The 22552-nt window shown below is 38.0% G+C and overlaps 1 protein-coding gene across 2 annotated transcripts in view; it reads left to right on the forward strand.

Moving 5' to 3' along the window:
• The window catches only part of Adar (Adenosine deaminase acting on RNA), a 402559-nt gene that overhangs the window by 310794 nt on the left and 69213 nt on the right, over nt 1-22552 (forward strand). For both annotated transcript variants that reach the window (XM_081736085.1, XM_081736087.1), the window contains one exon: nt 10338-10600. In XM_081736085.1, the coding sequence (XP_081592211.1) occupies nt 10338-10600 (263 nt within the window). The remainder of the gene's footprint in view (nt 1-10337; nt 10601-22552) is intronic.

Genomic DNA, 22552 nt, shown 5'->3' on the forward strand with positions numbered 1-22552 from the left:
GTATGTTTGTGCATATTTAGGTATAAACTTCTTTGAAATCCTTATAAATGCGTAAAATTCCAAAGAGTTGCTATTAATTTTTCCATGACTGTATGTTTTAAGTAAATGTGAAATAATGTTAGTGAGGGGAACTATTCTATCGAACTCCCTTCCAGTTGCAGTTGCTGATATTTCTTCCTCTATCCTAACACTTGGTTCATGTATAAATTTCCCATTTGTCTGGGATCTTTCATTCCAACTCAGTTTTTTTTATAATTTGCAGCACCAATTTCGGTCAAAAGCATTTTCTAGATCAATAAACACAACATATATTCCTTTTTTTGGGTAAACGTTTAATCTATTACTCTTAATAAGTCAGTAGCATATATCATGCCCTTACCCTGCCTAAACACAAACTGTTTCACTTCAACCTTCATTTGCTGTTACAACATTCTCTTTAATTTTGAATGCATGAATAATGAAGCATAATTTTTGCTGCATGTGATATAAGACTAATAGTCTGTAGTTCTCGCATCTTTATAGCTTCAATTTCTCAAACGGTGGTATAATTGTCTTCAAGAAATTTTTGGGTCATTCTATCACTTGATATATTTTATTCCAGAACAGTTCATTGTTGGTTTTTTACCCCATATTCTAATTAATTTGAGTGGTATATTATGTTCCTTGGTTACCTTTTCGTTCTTCACATCGGATATTTATTTTTCAAACTCGTCCCGAACTATCATAAAAACTTTATTATAATCGCTTACAGTGTCTTCGTTTTCAATATCTGGGCTACACGAACCCTTCACTCATACAAGTCTTTCATACATTCTTTCCATCTTCCTAAGGCTGAGTTCCATTCGCTCACTACCTTTCTATTTTCCCCAGTAATAGTATAGGGAGAAAGAAGTTCGTAGAACATTAAAACTTGGAAATACAATGAAATCTCTATATGTTGACCACCGTAAAAAAACAAACTACTTGGCGTAAGCTCCCATTTGTGAGCCTAAGCCTGCTCCAGCGCCATTCGTTAGCTACTGGCTGAACTATGTGCCACCCGCAGCTAACACGTTCCTAACAAGCGCATCAGGAGCCTTCTAGGCCTAGTCGCCGTCACATCTTTTATTCACATGACTCTCCAGTTTGGCCCACGATGTTGTGTGGACGCCGAAAATTGGGAAGCACCGGATGGAAATCGAACCCCGGACCACGCGGACATGAGTCCAGCGCTCTAGCCACTAGACTACGGAGTACCCTGTATGTTAACCACCGTAAGTTGCATTGAAAAGTGGCAAACTTAGACAGGTGGCCAACTTAAAAAAATTAATTTTGAAGTAATAACTATTATAGATTGCAACAAACATATTTCTAATACAATCGCATATTATTAATTACGTATTTGTTTGTATCTCGTAAGTAATAACTTGCACAGTGAAAACTATTTCTGCAATATAAAATTAGTAAATGTAATAAATATCCATTTCAGTTTGACATTCGTACACTATAATATAAATATTAAAATTTCAATTTCTTATGAAATACTGCGGAACATTCTTTATTCTTTTCTGTCTATGACAGTAGAAATAGATAAGATCTCAGTTGCAGAAACTACCCAAAACCTCCATGCTTTCTCATCCCTCAAAAAAGTGAAACGCGAAATAGGAAAGAAAAAATTAACAACATAACTCCCTCCCACTTCTTGGTGATCAAGTCAAAACCAATTAGCTGGGTGAACACTTGGCAAAATTAATCATGTCACCATTTGTTATAAATTTCCCTCATAGAGTGTAGAATAAGTATGGCAAAACTTAATCACGTCACTCTGTGCATGCACACGCGGACAATAGACATAAGCAGCAATAAACATACCATCGCCGCCTGTATTTTTAGAGGAATTCCTTTCATTGTATATTCTGCTATCCTTCCTTTCGTCCCTTAAATTTATTGACCTTCAGAATTCTAATAGCTGTTAAAAATGTTCTGAAAAGATTTCTGAGAAATGAAAAAAAAAAAAAAAAGATATAGTCCACAGTAAAATATCGAGCTGGTGTCCAAGATATAGAAGTAAATTTAACATTAAACATTATCAGCCTAGGAACAACGTTGATTTAATGCAGCCAAATTCCATGTTAGTTAGGTGGCCATCTTTCAGAGTAATGCGTAATATATATATATATATATATATATATATATATATATATATATATATATATATATATATATATATATATATACAGATGGTGATCAGAAAAATGGAAACACCTGAACGAAATTGCAACTTACCAGATTAATATGGTGTCGGGCCACCTTTCGCCTTCAGAACAGCCTTGATGCGACGTCGGATGGAGGCATAGAGGTCGTGAATGGTAGCAAGTGGAATTTTACACCATTCCTCGTGCAGGACATCGGCCAGTTCTGTGAGAGAGGATGGAGGTGGAAATCGTCGCCGGAGTCGTGTTTCCAAGACGGACCACAGATGTTCAATTATGCTGAGATCTGGGGATTGGGCGGACCAGGGGAGGTGTTGAACTTCATTCCGATGTTCCTCAAACCACGCTGCAACAACGCCAGCTGTGTGAATGAGTGCATTATCATCCTGGAAGATGGCCTCATTGTCCGGGAACAACATCCGGACCATAGGATGCAAGTGGTCTCCTAAAATTGCGACATAATCGTTGGTAGTGATTCGTCCCACAGGACCCAATGAAAACCATGATATGGCGGCCCCAGCATCACCGAGCCGCTGCCATGTTTCACAGTTGGGCGGAGACACGGCATATCATAAGCTTCTTTGGGCGTTCTCCACACACAAATAGGGTGAAGGGTGACTCATCCGACCATATCACACGTTTCCAGTCCTCATGTCATGTCACTCATGATTTTCTTCCGCCCACTGTTCCGCTTCCCCGATGTGGTTTTCCCGCGTGTTGTGTAGGCCGTCATCACCTTCGACACTGTCCCACGCGACACTCCTAACACAGTAGCCACTGCCGTCACACTCACTCCACATAACAGCGCACCAACAATTTGCCCTCTTTGAAAATCTGAGAGGTCTTCCATTTTACACTTCCTCCGTCTGCTGCAGCCACTGGACACTGCTGTTCCACTTTGCCTGACGTAGTATGGGGAGACCGACCTAACACATCACTGCCAGCCCATACATCTGACGTGTTGCCAACTACAGGTGTTTCCATTTTTCTGATCACCATCTGTATATATATATATATATATATATATATATATACAGGGTGTTAATAAACTATACCAACAAACGGTAAGAGGTGATTCCTCACATAAAATAAGTCAAAGGTTCCTGTGGACCTGTGGGGAAAAGTGCATAGTTTCAGAGCTAGGGCTGTCCAAAATCGCGAAATTTCAAGAGGACCTATTTCGAATTCGAGATATCGTGAAGTGGTGGTCCTTATCAGCATAAAGGAAGTTGTGCATACACAATTGAAAAAAGCAATATTCATTAATGTTCAATGGTTGTGCAGAGTATTTCCTGAGGGTGAAATTCTCAGACATGCCATCAATCGAATGTTGAGATATGCTCCGAATTTATGATTGGTCCAAAGTGGACAAACGATAAGCCTTGAAAGCAGTGAACACAGAATCCTTTGGTTCGATGTGGGAAGTGTTAAGGATCGTCAATAGCATGGTCTCTAGTACTCGGGAAAAAGCATCCTGCAACGTTTTCTTTCACGCTTAGAAGTGAAGAAAACGTGAAATATATCGTGACGAATACATCGCATTACATGTTACTCCGAACACAAAAATACATAGAGCTGCTTGTTCGTAACACTTCCGACATTCCTCCGAAGCACTGGATATTGATTGTTGTCAAGGCTTACCTTCTGCCTACTTTGGACCTCCTTAAAATCAGGGTATATCTGTAAACTCTTTGAGAGTATATTTCAGAATTACACCCTGTACAGAATACCCTGCACACCCATTGAAAACTGACGTAATATGCATTTTTTGATTGTGTATTTGTGGCTTCCTTTACGCTGATAAAGACTACCATCCACAGTTTCTGGAATTGGAAATAGGGCCTGTTGAAATTTAGCTTTTTCGCGATTTTGGACAGCCCTAGCTCTGAAACTATGCACTTTTCGCAATAGGTCCATATGAACTTTTTCTCTTATTATGATGTGAGGAATCATCTCTTACAGTTTGTCGGTGTAGTTCATTAACGCCCTGTGTATATATATAATGTCATATAAGAAAATACAAATTTCATTAAAATGAGGCCAAGTTAGGTAGGTAGTCAAATGAACAGGTTTTACTGTAAATAAATATAAATTGATAAAAATCAGTAATAAAACCAGTACGGGCATGTATTCCTAACAAGTATAAACTGAGAGCAATCGTTAGGGAGGTGGAAAGAAAGATATGCAAGATACTCGGGTAGGGCAAATGATCGACCAGTACAACGGTGGTTTGATAAATTTAATAACGGCGGTGACTTTCCAGGACGCATTTCATACGGAACTTCTACAAACCCTAGACAAATGAATCACTCAAGTATTGAGACCGATTGGCTAAACATGTAAGGCATTGGGAGAAAGATCAGTTACAGTGCAGAAACACTTTAGCCCCATTTTCTTCAGATTGGGAAACTGTATAAAATAGGATTGTGAGTCCCACATGAGTTGACTGATACTCAGAAAGAAACGAAAGAAAATGCCTTTATTTTTGTACTCTCGTTCTGGAGTAAGTGCTGACATACTATTAGGTAAGAGTTCCTTTGATATTATACTGCACTATTGCATCAACAGAAAGCTATTATCTGTGTTTGCTGAAGTACTCGGGTGGTTATACATCGCGAACTTCTTCCAGCTGGCTCAACGATCAACGGTATACTCAGTTATTTGGTACGAATGCATAAAAAGTAGAAAACTGTGGATCCAGTGCTCCTAAATCGTGGAGTTATTATTCAGCTTAGGGCAACACGAAACATATGTCCCTAAGATTACTATATATTCCGTGATATTGCATCATTGTATTACCTTCCTTTTGTTCCATTAGTTAGAAATTATTTTACGGAGATAACGGTTTTGCACCCTCGATGAGGTAATCGGTTTATCGAACGACTTACTTTGTTCATATTCCGCGGAGCTCTACCGCTATATAATCCATAATCTGCTTGAGCGTTGTTGCTGATGGGAACCATTTGTGATTTTGCGTATAGCCTTACTTCTCGCTATACGGAGAGAGAGAGAGAGAGAGAGAGAGAGAGAGAGAGAGGGAGGGAGGGATGGGACTTTCTCTTTCTAGAGTCAAAATCCGACAGAACCTTTTGGACACCTATGATAATGATAATGAGCAGAGGGTAGTTACGGATAGGGTAGTAGTGGAAATGTGTTCGCATCTTTGTTTGAAGGACATGACAGTGTTAAGGAAAGAGTCTAGACAGTACGCAAGGTTTAGACAATATAATGTTGTATTGGGCTGTGTGTTCAGGGAGAGCCGGAACGTTACAGGAGTATCCATAATTGTTGATGCAGATCGAGAGAAAGCAAGACTTGCGTTTCGCCCATGTATGATCTTGTCAGTAGCTTCATTTAAGTGTATTAATGATGTTTCAAGAGTTACCAACTATTGGAAAGTGTAGGGCTTCTGTGGCTCAGTGGTAGAGTGTTCACCTCTGGTGCATGGAGTCCCTGGTTCGATCCCAGCTCGAGCTAACTGAACCTTGTGTTGAACAAACATCGTGTGCGTGGGTTTCCTCGGAGTTCTCCCGTTAACTCCCACTTTCTTCATTCCACCATTTCGTTCATTTCTCATCACCACCGTCTCCTTTAGCCTAGGCGGCATAATCGTGTGACGTAAAACTCCAAGATTTCATTTTTTATTGCAAGGTGTGTGTTATATTTGTGACGGGGTACTGGGAGGTCAGATTACCACCCAACAAAAAAGGTTTACATTTTGAGTTAGGTCATTTTTTCGATGTATTTTTCAGTAACCACTTGTAATAAAAACCTAAATGTTAGAGAAGAGATCGGTAAACGATTATAGGCCGTGTTGGAAAAGCCTTCCCTGTTTCAGAAGAGATGGTATTTGAGATAAGCAAGATCCATGGATTTTGATCCCTGGATAGTGAGTGAGGAAATTTGGAATAGTGAGTTTTCGATGGTAATTGACTTTTGTTTTCGATGCTGTTTTTACACAAATAAATTGTGTACAAATAAGATTAGAGGGAGGGTTATTCCCCTTTGGAGAGTGCTGACGAGAAGCCTTTTAGGATTAAGGATATGGTAGAGCAAATACGGGTTGAATAGCGGTTGATTAGTCTCGTGACGTCTGTAACCAAGTCTTACTTCACATCAAGAAACATGACGGTTTGGTGGGAGAAGGAGCAGACACTTGTTCATGGACTCCATGAATGGAAGTGTGGATAGCATGGGATTTTTATTAGGAAAATTCTGTAATATTTTGAAGTTAGATAAAAGATTAAGAGGGATGATAATCGGAGAATTTGTTGTTCCATTTTTATTCCTTAGACCAGTGTGCCAAGAGTCGTGAGTGTGCCTATAGCGGTACCCTTAATTTGAAAATAATGTTTAATGAAATGTACTGAAATTTTGATATATATGGGGCGTGTATTTAAGAATTATTCAAGGTTGCTGAGACCATGGTGAATGGAATATTGATATACGAGGGACATCCAGAAAGTAACTCATGTTTTGGAATAAAAGGAAGAGAAATGAAAGTAGACATTTTTTTTATATACACATTTTGAAGCGACGATCTTACACTACTTTTCGACATACAAGTTTAGGCACATATCATAGCGATGAACTAGCTTACAAAATCCATTGTCGTAAAAAAGTTGCCACCTGTAACTTGAACCATTCCTACACGCGAGCCTGGAGGTCTGCGTCGTCATCAAAGTGCCACGTTGCTATCCAGGTCTTCATGTGAGGAAACAAATAGTAGTCACTTGATGCGAGATCCGGACTATATGGCGAATGATCGAAAACCTTCCAATTAAAGGTTTGTAATGGTTCTTGAATCTGCTTGGCCGAGTGCAGGCGGGCATTGCCATGAAACAGCAGGACTTTGCACTCACTAACCAGTTTTCTCGGCGTTTGTTTCGAATTCCTCTTGGCAACTTCTGTAATGTTTCGCAATACTTTCCAGCGGTAACTGTTGCACGACGTTCCAAAAATATCAACTAGTAGTACACCTTTTCAATCCCAAAACACAGCTGCCATAAGTTTCCTTGAAGAATTGGTTTGCAAGCATTTTCTTCGGTTTTATTTTTGTGAACTGTCGTGTCCCCACTCTTTGTTTGTTTATTTCACATGCTTAACCCAAGTCCATCTCCAGTAACGATATAATCAATAAAGGAATCAACGTCTTTGTTATGGACTAAAGGAATTTCAAGGCGGCTGCCATCCGCTGAGTTTTTTGTTTCCCTGTCAAAATTTTCGGAGCCCATCTTGCTCAAAACTTATGGGAGCCTAACTTTTGGGTCACAGCTTCATACATTAAGCTCCTGCAATTTACAGAGAACTCTGTTATTGTAGAACGGCGAGTTTTACGAATCTTGTCATTGATTTTTGCGATCAATTCGTCTGTTACAATGCTCTATCGCCCCTTCGATCTTCATCGTGAAAGTTTGTGTGGCTGTCTTTAAACATAAGGCACTAACTCCTCACTCTACTGTCACAAACTTCACAAAGTTGTGGATGAATGTCAGTCGGTGTAGTATTTTTCTCCAACAAAAATCGTTATGTCTGACCTCACTTTACAACTGGGGGATTTTCAATCGGAGCCCTCATGTTAACAATGTATTTAGAGCAGAAACATGTTAACAATGTATCTAGAGCAAAAACAACACGAACTTCACACGTCCACAGCTGGATGCACACTAAATGGCCGGAAGACCCTGCACAAAATGGTGGCGCTCGCCATGGTCCTAGCGGTACCACGCCGATACGTGTGTTGACATTCTGGATAGCCCTCGTATAATGAAGTAACCAGGTGTAGTAGATGTGGCTTGTTGAAACAAATAATGGATAAGAAGTAGTTTGTACCCGTAAGGTACGATGAGAGAGCCTAGATGTGAAAGTCGAAATATACGGAGGAGATGCGTTCGATGTGACTACCAATATTGGAATAGTGGGTCTTCTTGTGTTGTTTAGTTTATGGAATGGATTTAAGAGTATTAGGGGATCTTGAAGAAAGATAGAGGTGTGAAATAATACTTTAAGTTGACTTTAGTTCCTGGGTAAGGTTGAATTTGGTAAGGAAACCATAGATGGGTTCCTTCTCTAGAAGTGTAATAAGAAAATTGCTGAAGAATTTCAAAGCAGTAGTCAAGAGTAACCTTTGACCTATAGTGGATCTTTCCTATGCAAGACGAATGAAGAAGATTAAGTTCGAACGCAATGAAATCTCATCGTTGCGTTTGGCAAATGTGATATTATATTGGGAAATTGTGGTCAGCAATTTATTTGGAAGTTTAAGATGTGTTTATTTATAGAGAATAATTGTTAGGAAGGGAAGGAGGGAGGAGTCTTTAGAGGAAGATAGAAAGAATTTCTGAATGCTGAGTTAGACTTTCTTGAGGGGTGCGTTCTTAAATCTGGGTGAAGAACCAGTAGTATTGCAAGCAAGGAAAAAAAAGTATTAAACTTACTTTATAGGAGGGTTTTGAAAGTTAAGCCATAAGACAGTGCTTTTTGCTCAGAAGTCGTGAGTAGAGGATCAAAATTGGTTGAGGTTGTTTATGATTTGTTTGTTTTTGTAGTGGTTATTTTTGGTCTAGGGGTTGGGTTTGAGTCATTTCAGTCATATTGCAAGGAGAAAGTTTCATTCGGAAGGGCAAGGACAAGTTTGCATCATTCTCCTGCAGGTAAGGAATCCACACTATCCCGCAGATAAGGCCGTAGATTACTCTTATTACCAATCCAAAGTCCTTCATCAACTTTCCTACCACACTTCTATGCCTCTAGAGACAGATTCTACCAATGATTTCCTTATCATCAAAATCCGGTCTTAGCTAACCAACCCTAGTCCATATGAAGACCTATCTCAAACAATTTTGCATCTTACTTCGAAAACGTCACAACCTCTTAAACTCTGTCTTCTTCCTAAAGTGCATTAACCAGGCAACCCACTAAAGACTCATTGTTTCCGATATCAAACACATTTATGCTTTTCTCGAGTATCACTGTCATCTTACTATCGCTCATCACACTAGGCTCACATCCAGGCTCTTCTATCATATCTCAAAATCACAAACTAATGTTCTGTTCGTCATGACCTCAGAGCGTTTGAAAATTTCTAAATACATTCCCCAAATCTGAAAAATCCAGCAGGTAACTCCTAATGCAACTAATCAGTTTTGCTTGTTATTAACATATCTTCAAATCAAGTGCATTTTCACGGGCCTGGTAATTTGTTTGTGTATGCCTGCTTTGAATTCCTTTGTTTCCAACAATATTATTTTCTAGCAACAAGTCATAACAAAAATAATTATAATCTTGTAATGACAAAAGTAAATTGAATTGGACATTTCAGTTTCGTGATTCCACGGTGTCGAAAAATCTAAATTTTGGATATATGTACATTTATATGTGCAGATGCCTGGCTACAGGGCATTGATGGGAAGCAAATGATAAATTAAGGAATTGTAAGAAACCACTTAAAAAGGTCTTCTTTTCTTAACCTGCTCAAATAAATATAATTTAGTGATGAACATAAAATCGAAAATTCCTACTTACTGTTAAGTTTCTCAAACGATTATTCATGTTTCGTAACTTAACCCTACAATATGTCAGATATTTGTTGTAAAAATTTCTTGAGCAAATAATTTATTGACAAAATATAGTTAATTCCCTGTTCACTTGAGCGAAAAAACTAGTGTAATTGACCTGTATTTATTTTTTATTAAATATATTTTTGTTTGAAATCCATATTTTCCTTGAAATATTTTACAGTAGTAATATAAACAACAGGAACATTAGATTCAAAACTCAGTAAATGCACATTTATGTAAGGGATTTTATTTATACACTGAATTGCGAAAAACATATTAACATAAGAACAAGAATTTTCTTCTTCTTGAAAGAAACGAGTTCGACAGTAAGTGATTATATTGTTACGTAGACGAATTGAGCATCGTTATTTAATTCGAAAATACAATTAAGAGATAGTTGTCAACCGACATAATAATCTTCCTTTTCTCTTTTCTTCTTTTTCTGTTCATAATCTTTGTTCTTGTGACTTTTCAATGTGTGTTTATTTTGTTATTTATTTATTTTATTTATTTTTCTAATCAGTAGTATTCTATTTAAAAACTATGTATTTATTCCTTTTGTGATATATTTTTTGCATATTTTCAGGTTGGTTATTAATAAATTTAGTAGCTTGATGGAAGGCCAACCTTCTCATTCTCGAAGAAAGGTGTTGGCCGGGATTGTGATGACTACAGGACCGCAAATGGAAGATGCAACAGTCATTTCAGTAGCTACTGGCACAAAGTGCATCAACGGAGAGCATATGAGTGTGCTGGGAGCTTCATTAAACGACACTCATGCTGAAATCATTGCTCGAAGATGCCTTTGTGATTATTTTTACAGTCAACTTGCACTGCTAAAGAATCCAGGTATTGGGCAACGATAGATATTCGTTGTAAAAGCCACAAATATTTGAAGTCATCAGATTACTGCTAGAAGTGTAGTTTCTTTTATTTTCCTTTTGTATTTGTAAGTTCTGTCGCTTACACATTTCAAAATTTTCAATGGCATTATTCATACTTGTAAATATTGTATTTTTAAATACATGATAAGGTACTAAGTACATATGAAGATAGAAGAAATAGTATTATGGTTTATTCATCGTACACTGCTATTAGCATTTTAAGTATGATTTTTAAGTATAATTGCAGAATTAATTAGTACCAAATAATACTGGATTATTAATTCGTGTGCATTACAGTAATATTAATTTATTTTCATTTTCTATGATTTTCGCCACCTATGGGTTGTTATATACAATCCTAATATTGTCCAAAAAAGCGAGTTAAGAAGTAACTTTCCAACACACGAGATTTCGCATTCACTTCTTAGAGTAAAACAAACGAAACTATCTCAACGAAACCTTTTCTGGGAAAACTGATGATCTTAGAAAAAAAAAAAAAAAAATCATTAAATAACTCAAGATACTAAAGTCTGTTCCAGGCAACCTGATAGGTACTTCCTTGGTACTTCCCACCATTTACCACTGCAGAAGGGGAAAGCAAGTCGTTGACCTTCACAGGGAGGGAAGCTTTTCTAATAAACTGAATGGTGTAAACTCTAAATTTGTACAATTTGCTCGCACCTGATGTTGAGAAAGCACTGCCGTTCCTTTTAGCTATCAACCCCGAGTAACAAGCAATTGCTGTTTTTAAGTTTTTTTCTTGTTAAAAAGTATTGCATATTATTTATGTAAAGTTTACCCACCGTAAAACATTTTATTGTCTTAACAAATATCGAAAACATTAAAATCAATAACAGCTCAATCTGCCCAATTTTGTATGAATGTAAAAGTTGGTCCCTAACACGAATACAAGAACGGGAACTTCGGGGTTTCGAAAATAAAATGTTGATAAAAATATTTGGAGCAAAAGAGGCATACATTCAGGCGAATTAAAACGCTACACAAGCTTTTATTTCACAACAACTACAGGTCACCGAGTATTATAGAAATAGTGAAGTTAATACGTATAAGCATGACACGTTACTTGTATGGGAAATTTGCACAGTCATTAAGTCCTATTCAAAAAGCCTAGGAGGAGGAGACTATTAGCTGGGCGAAAGAGAAGACTTCCTTGAAGGATGGTTGATAACAAACATGATACATTGACTTTTTGCAGCCTAAAATAATATGGAAAGGTTTGTTTCTGCTACGGTGAGCCTTTCAACTCTTTAAGCCAAAGCGTTCGGTGTTTTTGTATAATTAAACGAACTCGTATTTATCGTTACTCTTTCTTTCTTGTACAATACTCAACTCTTGTTACAACATTAGACTATCCTGCACGCCTGGGGCCGCGGTGGCTCAGTGGTAGAGCTTTCACCTGTGGTGCATGGGGTCCCTGGTTCGATCCTAATTCACGCCAAATGAACTTTCTGGTGGACGAACACCGCGCGCGTGGGTTTTCTCGGGATCTCCCGTTTCCTCCCACTTTCTTCATTCCATCATTTCTTTCATTTCTCATAATCACCGTCTCCTTTAGCCCAGCCGGCATAATCGTGGGACGTAAAACTTAAAAAGACTTCATTTTCGATTTTATATTACGAAATTATTGTATTAATAAGTAAATATCCATTCAATTACCAACCTTGCCATCACTTGCCATTCCAACATTATGTCACAACCCCGACTGCCAAAGGAAGAAAAATAAACAATACAACTGTTTAATAAAATTACCATTATAATAACACGTGTTACTTACCTCACTAATAGAGACAAATCTAATTATTTTAAAATACATAGTGTTATTATGAAAATTATAATTTATTATTTAGACACATTTAGATACACTCTATACTTCCGTGTGCGGAGAGTGATGGTTGAAGACGGAACACCAACATTCACCTGTACTTGAGCGTGGTGGTGGGGGGGAACTTCTTCTTATCCCTATCAGGTTACGTGAAACAGATTATATGTGTACAAATGTAAATATTGTTTTATATATATATATATATAGGGTGTTTCAAAACAACACCAACAATGTTTGGGAGGTGACACCAAGATAAGACGAAAAGTATAGCCTAACCTGGGTGCACAAATGCTTCTTTTCTGAGTTATAGGCTGCCGAAAACATGAAAAAATGAACTATAAAAACGTACCTCAACGTACCCCAAAGAAAGTAATCCGGTGGAGTCAAGTCGGGTGAACGCGGAGGCCAGAGTCCTCGAGAGATGATGCGGTCACCGAAGATGTCCTGTAAAAAGCTCATCGCCTTGTGGGCGGTATGTGCAGACCTGGATCACAATGATGTCACACAAAACGTTGGTCTTGAATCAAACCGGACCTCTGAACAAATACCTGGTCAAATAGGGTTCAGATATGATTCAAATATCTCAAACAATGGAAAATGTATTACTAATTGACACTCATATCAGTCATCACTTAGCACACCACAAGATGGCACTGCATAGTTACTTTCTGAACACTCGGTATGTATATATATGCGCCAACGTTGTTTGCACATGTTTCGCGTTATTTCTCGAAAAGTTTGCAACACTGATCTGAGTTTACCATATCTTTTGTCCTTATTTTTATTGTGGCTTCCAATGATGATATCCAATTTAGGTCATTCAATTTACAAAAACGTAACTTTCTCATGGATTGGTAACGCTGTTCATCCGGTGATATTATTCAATACACTGGCAGATGTCGTCCTTTCAGTAGTTGCTTCGTGCAAAGTTTTTTTTTCTCTGTCTCTTTTAGTTTCTTCGTTATCAGGTTGGAAATTCTAAATTAAATTATAACGTGGAAACGTCATTTCATGACTTTGTCGTCAAGTCGGCACGGGTTAACGTTCTCGTAGAGAGCTATTTCACTAATGCGTGTTTACGGTCATATAGAATACATTTGGGGGGTGTGCGTATCGCAACACGAAATTACCCATACGCCGTGCCGAGTACACTCTTATAAAGACTCAGAAAATAGTACGTAGTTTTGTTGTATTTTGGCTTGAAAATAGTATCCAGCGAGCTACTGACGTTTATCTGTATATTCTGTTGTATATTCAACATGTTAGGAAAGATAATACAATTTACAACTCCTGGAGCTATTAGTGTGTGTCAGGTTGTTGGAAGAAGATAAATTGGTTATTCCTCAACTTACATTTTTAAAGCACTTCTTTCAAAAATAATATCGTTACTCTTCAATATCAGACTGACTCTCGTCTCCGTCCATTTCTTTACAACATTTTATTGGACGTGATAAAGAGTGTGATGCAAGATACGTTTGTAAAACAAAAAGTTTTCAGTTCTTCGAGTTCATGTTTTCGAATTGATGATGATGAGTTTAGCGTCCCTTTCAGCAGCGAGACTATATGAGACGTGAGCCTACTGATTAGCGCGGAATCCGAACCATACGATCTCCGCCGGGAATTGAACCCAGGTCTCCCACGCCAAAGGCGCGTACTGTATTCGAATTGATGTGGAAAATGAAGAGAATCTTCTTCCTGTGTACAAAGTTGACGTTTGTTTTATTTGGTCTAGGAATTAATTCGTGCGGTTGGTACGCACACATTGAAGCTGTAGTACAAACACAAAATACATAAATACCTTAAGAAAAATATTGTCCATCGCTAGCCACCACTTTCGCCCATCTGTCAGGCAATGTACGGATTCCGTGGCGAAAGAAGTCCTCATCCTTGGAAGCGATCCAGTCAGAGACCCATATTTCGATATCTTCTGAAGAAGTAAACCGCTGTCCAATCAAATCGTTGTTCATGCAATCGAACAAGTAGTAGTCCGAAGGAGCAACGTCTGGTGAATACGGCGGGTGGGGTAAAACTTCCCATCCGACATTTTCTAAATAGGTTTTGACCGGTTTTGCGACATGTGGGCGAGCGTTATCATGTTGAACAATAAGTTTATCATGTCTGTTCTCCCATTCTGGTCGTGTTCTGGCCAGAGCTTGCTTCAAACGCATTAATTGTCGTCGATAACGTTCTCCATTCATAGTTTCACCCGGTTGCAGCAGCTCATAGTACACCACACCTTTCATATCCCACCATATGCACAGCATAACCTTTGCACAGTGAATATCTGGTTTTGGTTGTGATGGACCTGGTTCACCTGGTTTCCCCCAGGCCTTTTTTCGTTTAGGGTTCTCGTAATGGATCCACTTCTCATCACCCGTAATAATTCGATGCAGAAACCCCCTTCTGCTCTGTCGTTGAAGCAGCAATTCGCAAATGGTTTTTCGTCTTTCAACGTCTCTGTCTTTCAATTCATGTGGAACCCAATGTGACATCTTTTGAATCATTCCCATGGCTTTCAAGCGTTTGGAGACTGTTGTTTGATCAACTCCTAATGCTGCTGCAAGTTGTTCCTGCGTTTGACACGAATCCTGCTCGAGCAATGCTGTCAATTCTTCGTCTTGAAATTTTTTTGGCTGTCCAGCTCGCTCTTGGTCTGCCAAGCCGAAATCACCACTTCTAAACCGTGCAAACCACTTCTGACACGTTCGCTCAGCTAGAGCATGGTCACCATACACTTCCACCAAAATACGATGACTTTCAGTCGCACTTTTCTGCATGTTAAAGTAATGCAGCAGGACACCCCGCAAAAACACTTTATCAGGCACAAATTGCGCCATGTTCACTTAACTACAAACTGGTGTTGTTGACGCTTTAATCCACTGCCCTATACTACGAACGATACGCGATGACAGGGGTTTGCAACACATGTGTGGATACACGGAACTGTGGGACGCTCCGTTCGTTGCGCCATCTCTTGTCCACCCGCACGAATTAATTCCTAGACCAAATATTTTAAGAAATGTGAACAAATAATCGGTTTGGATATTTGAATTTTTGTCGAAATTGCAGAAAGTGTCTACAGAAATTTGTTCTTAAACTTCTGGAAAAGTCATCTTTAAGTTATAAATTGACTAGAGCTCTTTCGTGTTTGAGCGTTTGATGTTGAAGTGAATCGCAGGAAGTCTCTTTTAGCTGAAGTAGTTAAAAATAATTTGTTAGGTGGCAATAGGGCAGATACAGTTTTAAGTTTTGTGCAAATGCAAATTGTAGAAACAATTATATGGTTAATGTATGGATGACTTCCAGCTTTTTAAAAAAAAAAAAAATTGATACTTCAAAGTAAAATGATTTTAAAATGTTAAAGTTGTCTTGATTTTTATCATGAAAATTCAAATCTAAAAAGAGAATTTTCAATCAATGCTGAATGTGTAGCAGATGATTTAATAGATCAAACTTCGTTAGCACTCAAACTTACGTACGATTCAGTAGCTTCTTCGGGTGGCCTTGAAGAACTATCCATAAGGAAATTCAGGATTCATTATGCACGAAGTGCTCATACTCGTTCTGCAGAAGGAACAAATTAACAACGAGAGGAATAGGAAAAGAAACAAAAAAGAACTGAAGGTAAAGATAATTCTGCCCGAACGAAAATAATGGAAAATACGCACAATATTAATGAGAAAATAAAGCGTTTAAAGAAGTGAAGTGAATTGCATAATGCTATTGATTTTTCCCTCCTAAAGGTACGTTGTTAATATTCCGCAGTCAGTTTTATGAACATACTTTAAACCTTTTACGGTGAGTGTATCACTGACTTTCTCCTTTCATATTATGACGAAGATTTCATTATGTGAGTGACGTCATAGATTCAAGTTTCAGGAAAGTTGTTTAATTTCTTCCTTTATGTAGGAATTTTTATTAGTAAGTGTTTCGTAATTATGTAATAAAATATGTTGTATTTGTTGTATTTATTTTTCTACACTGATCAGCCAGAACATTATGACCACCTACATAACAGTCAGTATGGCCATCTTTGGCAGGGATAAACAGCGGCAACACATCTTGGCATGGAAGCAATGAGGTCTTGGTAGGTCGCTGGAGGGAGTTGACAGCACATCTTCACACACAGGTCACCTAATTCCCGTAAATTCCGGAAAGGGGGGCGATGTGCTCTGACGGCACGTTCAATCTCATCCCAGAGGTGTTCCATTGGGTTCAGATCCGGCGAGTTGGGGGCCAGCATATCAATTGGAACTCGCCAATCTGTTCCACGAACCACCCCATCACACTCCTGGCCTTGTGACGTGACGTATTATCTTGTTGAAAAATGCCACTGCCTTTGGGTAACATCGTCATCATAAAGGGGTGTATGTGATCTGTAACCAATGTACGGTACGCCTCGGCCGTCATGGTGCCTTTCCACTGGACCCATGGTTGCCCACGTGAATATTGAGCCTGTTTCCGTCCCGCAGTACAGATGTCAAGGAGCTATTCCCTGTAAGACGACGGATTCCCAGCGTCGTGAGGACAATTGGAAGCTACTTGAAAGAAAAAAGTAACGATCTGCAGTCCAGAAAGCAAGCATTAATGGCGAGGGTAGCCGATCTTCTGACAACACATCACCCCACAGGAATCAGTGCCATAAATCCAGGCCTTCTAAGGTCTGTTGCGCCAGGAATTTAGTTATCATTAGGCCTATTATTATTGCTAATAATAATAATAATATTAGTAATAGACTTAATAAAGATACTGTCTGTTTGTCTGCTCTGCTCGTAAGTACATTATTTCTAACTTTATGATATAGTTAGACAGGCCAATAAGACTAGTTTACAAATTTAAACTTTTTGTTTGTTACATGAGAAAAATCCTAATCTTAAAGGAACTTTTTGCGCTGAATTCGAATATGCACTCGGTTTCTCTCCATCACGTACAGTTTTCCCGTAACAGAGGGATTTTCGGGAAATTCCCTCCCCTCCCGTAAGTTCTACTGTCAGAGTGAATCGATAAAAACACTTCGAGCCCCAAACTTCTCTATGTTGAAGATTTTATCAAGATCGGTCAGGTGGTTCAAGAGATTAAGAGTCACAAACATAGCTCAATTTCAATTTTATAATATAGATTTTGCTACTAACTGCTTTATTATTTTTTTATGTTTCAATTATTATTTCCTTATATATAGTTGTCTTCATTTATCGTTTCTTCGCTATCCTACGCTCTTACCCACCACGGAGGCTCAGTGGTAGAGCGTTCACCTCTGGTGCATCGGGTCCCTGGTTCGATCCCAGCTCGCGTCAAGTGAACTTTGTTGTGGACAAACACCGTGTGCGTAGGTTTTCTCGGGGTTCCCTTGTTTCCTCCCACTTTATTCATTCCACCATACCACTCAAACCTTATCACCGTCTCCTTTAGCCTTGTCGGCGTAACCGTGGAACGTAAAACTGAAAGATTTCATTTTATATATATATATATATATATATATATATATATATATATATATATATATATATATATATATATATATATATTAGGGATGGCCAAAATTTTCCGGAATCCGGAAATTTTGTTTTCCGGAATCGGAAAATTTACTTTCCGGAATTCGGAAAAATTCCGGAATTCAGAAAAAATCCGGAATTCGGAAAAATTCCGGATTTCGGAAAAATTCCGAAATTCAGAAAAAAATCCGGAATTCGGAAAAATTCCGGAATTCGGAAAAATTCCGGAATTCAGATAAATTCCGACATTCGGAAAAAAAATCCGGAATTTAGAAAAAATTCGAAATTTTTTCGATTTTACTCTCCGGATTTCGGAAAGTAAAAATTCTGGAATTGGCCATCCCTAGCTAGTAGCTGTTTAAAGAGAAACACAATAATGAATATATATACTGTATTAGTTTCTTGTAGTTGGATATGTCTTTATCACTTACGTAGACAATTGCTACTGCAGTTATTTACTGCTTTATGAGAAGGTCTTATTTTCACACAGAAAAAAGTCGCCGGTATGTCTCAAACATTATCGCGTTCCCACCTGCAGCTGCTCCAAAGCACTGCAAACTACTTTTTAATTAGGCGAAAGGCAGTGAAGGAAAAGAAATCTCAACAAATATTCTAATAACATTCGCTTATTGTCAACATACCTACAGTGAGCGCAGAAAGTGCTCGTACACCATGCTTACTTTATATTGAAAACAGCTAGCATGAGAACGGGAGGTGGAAAATATATATATAACCAGAATTAAGACTACACATTCATACATTTTATTTCTATATACAAGAGAAAGGCCAAACAAAGACAATCACTGTTTTGCTCAGAAGAAAAGAGAGAATTCCTTTTTTGTAAACGCAAAAAGTCACCGTACACTTATGATTGAATTAATGCTTATAAAGTATATTACGTTATTTAATATTTTGTGGGATTACCCTGTGCGTTAATGATTGTCTGTAGTCTTCGTGGCATTGATTTCACCTGTAGTAGTTCGTAGTTCTGTAGCTTCGGGACTATAGAAGTCAGTGGAGAGCTTTTGTGAACGCGGCATTGAACCTCCGGGCTCCATAGGCCATAGAGTTAGTTAGTTAGTTAGTAGCTTCGGGACTGATTATGTCCCATTCTTCTTGAATAGCTTTTCTCAGGCCTTCTTTAGTAGAGAAGCTGTGCCTTCTGATTCTTGTCACCAGAACAGACCATAGATGTTCTATGGTGTTCATGTCTGGGGATTGGGGAGGTGTGCGAAGCTGTTTCAAGGTATTATAGAGTAGCCACAATCGAGTATTTTCCACTGTATGTTTGGAGTTGTTGCCTTGCTGAACAATAAATTGTTTTCTGCGCACTAGTATGGAGATTTTCCTTTAATATGTTAATATACACTTTGTGGATCATCACTCCATCGATAAAGTGGAGACAACCCACTCCTGAGGCACTCATACAACCCCAGACGAGCACGGACCCTCCTCCGTGTCTTACTTTAGGGACGAGATTTTGAGGATTCATCTCTGTATTCACCTTGCGTCATACCATACGCCTCCCATTGGATTCGATAAGATTAAATTTACTTTCGTCCGAAAATATGACCCTATTCCAGAAAGAAGCCTGATCCCTTATCTTTATACTCTTTTTCAAACTTTAGTCTCTTTATACGATTTGTCTTGTTCACTCATAACATTTTCCTGGCTATCCGACCATGATACCCTGCAAATATTCCGCACTGTACTGGCTGATACTTTAACACCGCGTGTTTCCAGATCCGTTGCCAATTGCACAGCACTACTTTTCGGAACCTTTTTTTCTTTCCCTAATAATGTAACGTTTATCTTGTTCACTCAACACTCTTGGTCCTTCCAGTTTTTTTTTTTTTTTTTTTTTTTTTTTTTTTTTTTTTTTTTCGCACAGTGATAGAAACATTATACATCGCAATTATTGTTTGTACTGTTGAACGAGGTCTGTCTGCAAGGTTTGCTATCTTTCTCAAAGATTTACCCTTCTTATGCAATTTAATAATTACTTTTCTTGTCTCCTCATTTGTTTCTGTTCGGTTGCTTCCCATTTTTACAGCCCACCGTGCAGTTTTTTCACTCCTATTCACAACTAAACTCATTCTGTTATTCGTCATGCTATAAACAGAGGTGTATAATCAGGTGAATACTAGTGAACCCCAGTTGTGGTATCTTTGTTTCGTATTCGTACGTCAGGTGTACGATCTCTTTTTGCGTCTACTCTATACACTTTCTACGGAATTTATTTACTTTCTGACCATTAAACTTGTCTTCGTGGTTCTTTATTGATATATTCATAAAGCTTAGTTTTCATTATTCATATTGTGTGTGTTTACACTTCTTAAATTTTCTGTTTCTTTTTCGCAGGCATTCTCGTTTCAATAGCATAGGTGTACGAACACTTTCTGCGCTCACTGTATGTACAGTAAATACAAATTTATAATTTTTGACTTTACGAAGTATACAATGTAATTGTTCAATAATTAACATAAGCAGGCATTCATTAATTTATATTAATATAATAATTAATAAAACTAATAAGCGGGTGATTGATGACTCAGTGGTAGAGTTTTCATCTATGGTATTCTAACCCAGGACATGTGGGTTTTCGATGGCTAATTTTGTGTTCGAAAATTTTTCCGGTGGTAGGCCTACTCTTGGTTCCCTTTCTTATATTTGTTCCATCATCACTCATTAACGAATTTAGTTTATCAAAACTCTATAGCCATATATTCATTCTGTCCATCAGTGAAACAAACAGTCTCAAGTACTGTCTGATGGATTACCATCAATTTTGGCCACGATGTACAGAGTCAATAGTTAAGAATCGAGTTCCCTGATGAATGTAATATTCAAACCGGAAGCGGTACAAATCAACCATTTCCGGTTTTAACGTTAATCATTATATAGTAAATATGGTAATAGATAGCGAGAAACGGTTTCCAGTAATCGACATATATAACATTCATGTAGATAGAATGTTACCCAATTTGTGCATCTGCTGAAAATAATGAGCTTAGGTATTTAGAGAGCATTTTCCGCTTTAGAAAATGTGTGCTTGGTAAAGAATGTAGAGAATTAGCTGAGTCAGGCACGTAGCTAGAATATGGTAATAGGAAGGGGGGGTCTGTCACGAAATACTGTGGTTATTTACCAGGGGCTCAATCATTCTAAACTATTTTATTGGCAACATATATTGGTTCGTTTAGCCAAGATTTCTAATGGAGGGATGATATGAAATACTGTGGTTACACACCAGAGGCTCGATCAATCTAAATATTTTACTGACAACATACCCATATTGATTGGTTAGGACAATAAAATGAGGATATATTAGTAAGTATTTTAATAAGAAGCTATGAAGATATCTCGAGTAAAAAATTATAAAAAAGTATTGAAAAAGATATAGTCTTCCGAGGTCATTCGAACGGTGTCGAGAATTTTGCGTCTGGGAAATTTGCGCCCTACCTCAAGAACAAGGAAAATTGCGCCTGCAATGTACCTCCACCGGGAAGTTTGAGCCCTGCGAAATAAAAGAACCTATTCGAGCTTACGCATTTGCTCGGAAGGGCTGACATTACAGCATAAACAATCCTCCCCCCACAACCATGCCATTTGTGATTTATTTTCATTGTGGCTATATAAGGGGAGAATAAACTTCAATATAAGCCAAAAGAACACAACGGATCAACGCAATCACTGCTTCTTCCAGAGATGATTTTGGGGGAACACTGGCCTCCCCAGAGCTCTCAAAGTGCCCCCTCGGAGGAGACCAAAATAATACGTCTATAATATAATAATAAATAGAATAGTACCAGCAGTGACCCCCTCCGGAATACTAAGTGTGCCCCCCGGAACATTTTTTCTGAAAGAACGACTGAACGCAATTGTGTGTTTAAAGTGTAATTCCAGCAAGTAAACACACTGTACATAGTTTTCTTGATAATATTACTGAACTGATTTTACATTCACTTTACATTTTCTTTTCTATATTTTGTGTCCTAAAAAGCCAAACAACTCGCAAGGATTGTGAACAGAGATATCTGGGTAGAGCCAAACAGCCTTTTGTAGATTAAATTATACTCTTTGATTATATTAATAAATAATTATATATCAGTCATTTATACTTTTATTGTAAATTTTGTAGTATAATGAAAAATTGTATTTGTATGGATTGCCCTTTAGTGAACTAAAATTGTATTTTTTTTTTTTTTTTTTCATTTGTTCGGAATATTATAACGGATGGAGTAACTCACTGAGACGATGAGAAGCAAGCCTAGTTCAAGTGTGAGTGGAAGTTACTTTACACAATACAAAAATAAGTTGAATTGTAGGGCGCTAACATCCCAGTGCAAATATATAGCCGGCGCATTTTCCCCTCTTTTTGCGGTAGGGCGCAAACATCCCAGTGCAAATATATTGCGAGCGCATTTTTTCCTATTTTTGTGGTAGGGCGCAAATTTCCTGGGCGCAAAATTCTCGCATTCAAGGGAAATATAATGTCCGTGAAGTTGACAAGCCACTTATGTCAGACTCCAATTTCGACTTTAAACGTCGCTAGTGCTATGTTAGTGTTCGATAGTGACGC

This window comes from Thermobia domestica, chromosome 13, assembly GCF_964235325.1.
Source record: "Thermobia domestica chromosome 13, izTheDome1.hap1.1, whole genome shotgun sequence".
Taxonomy (NCBI): Eukaryota; Metazoa; Arthropoda; class Insecta; order Zygentoma; family Lepismatidae; genus Thermobia; species Thermobia domestica.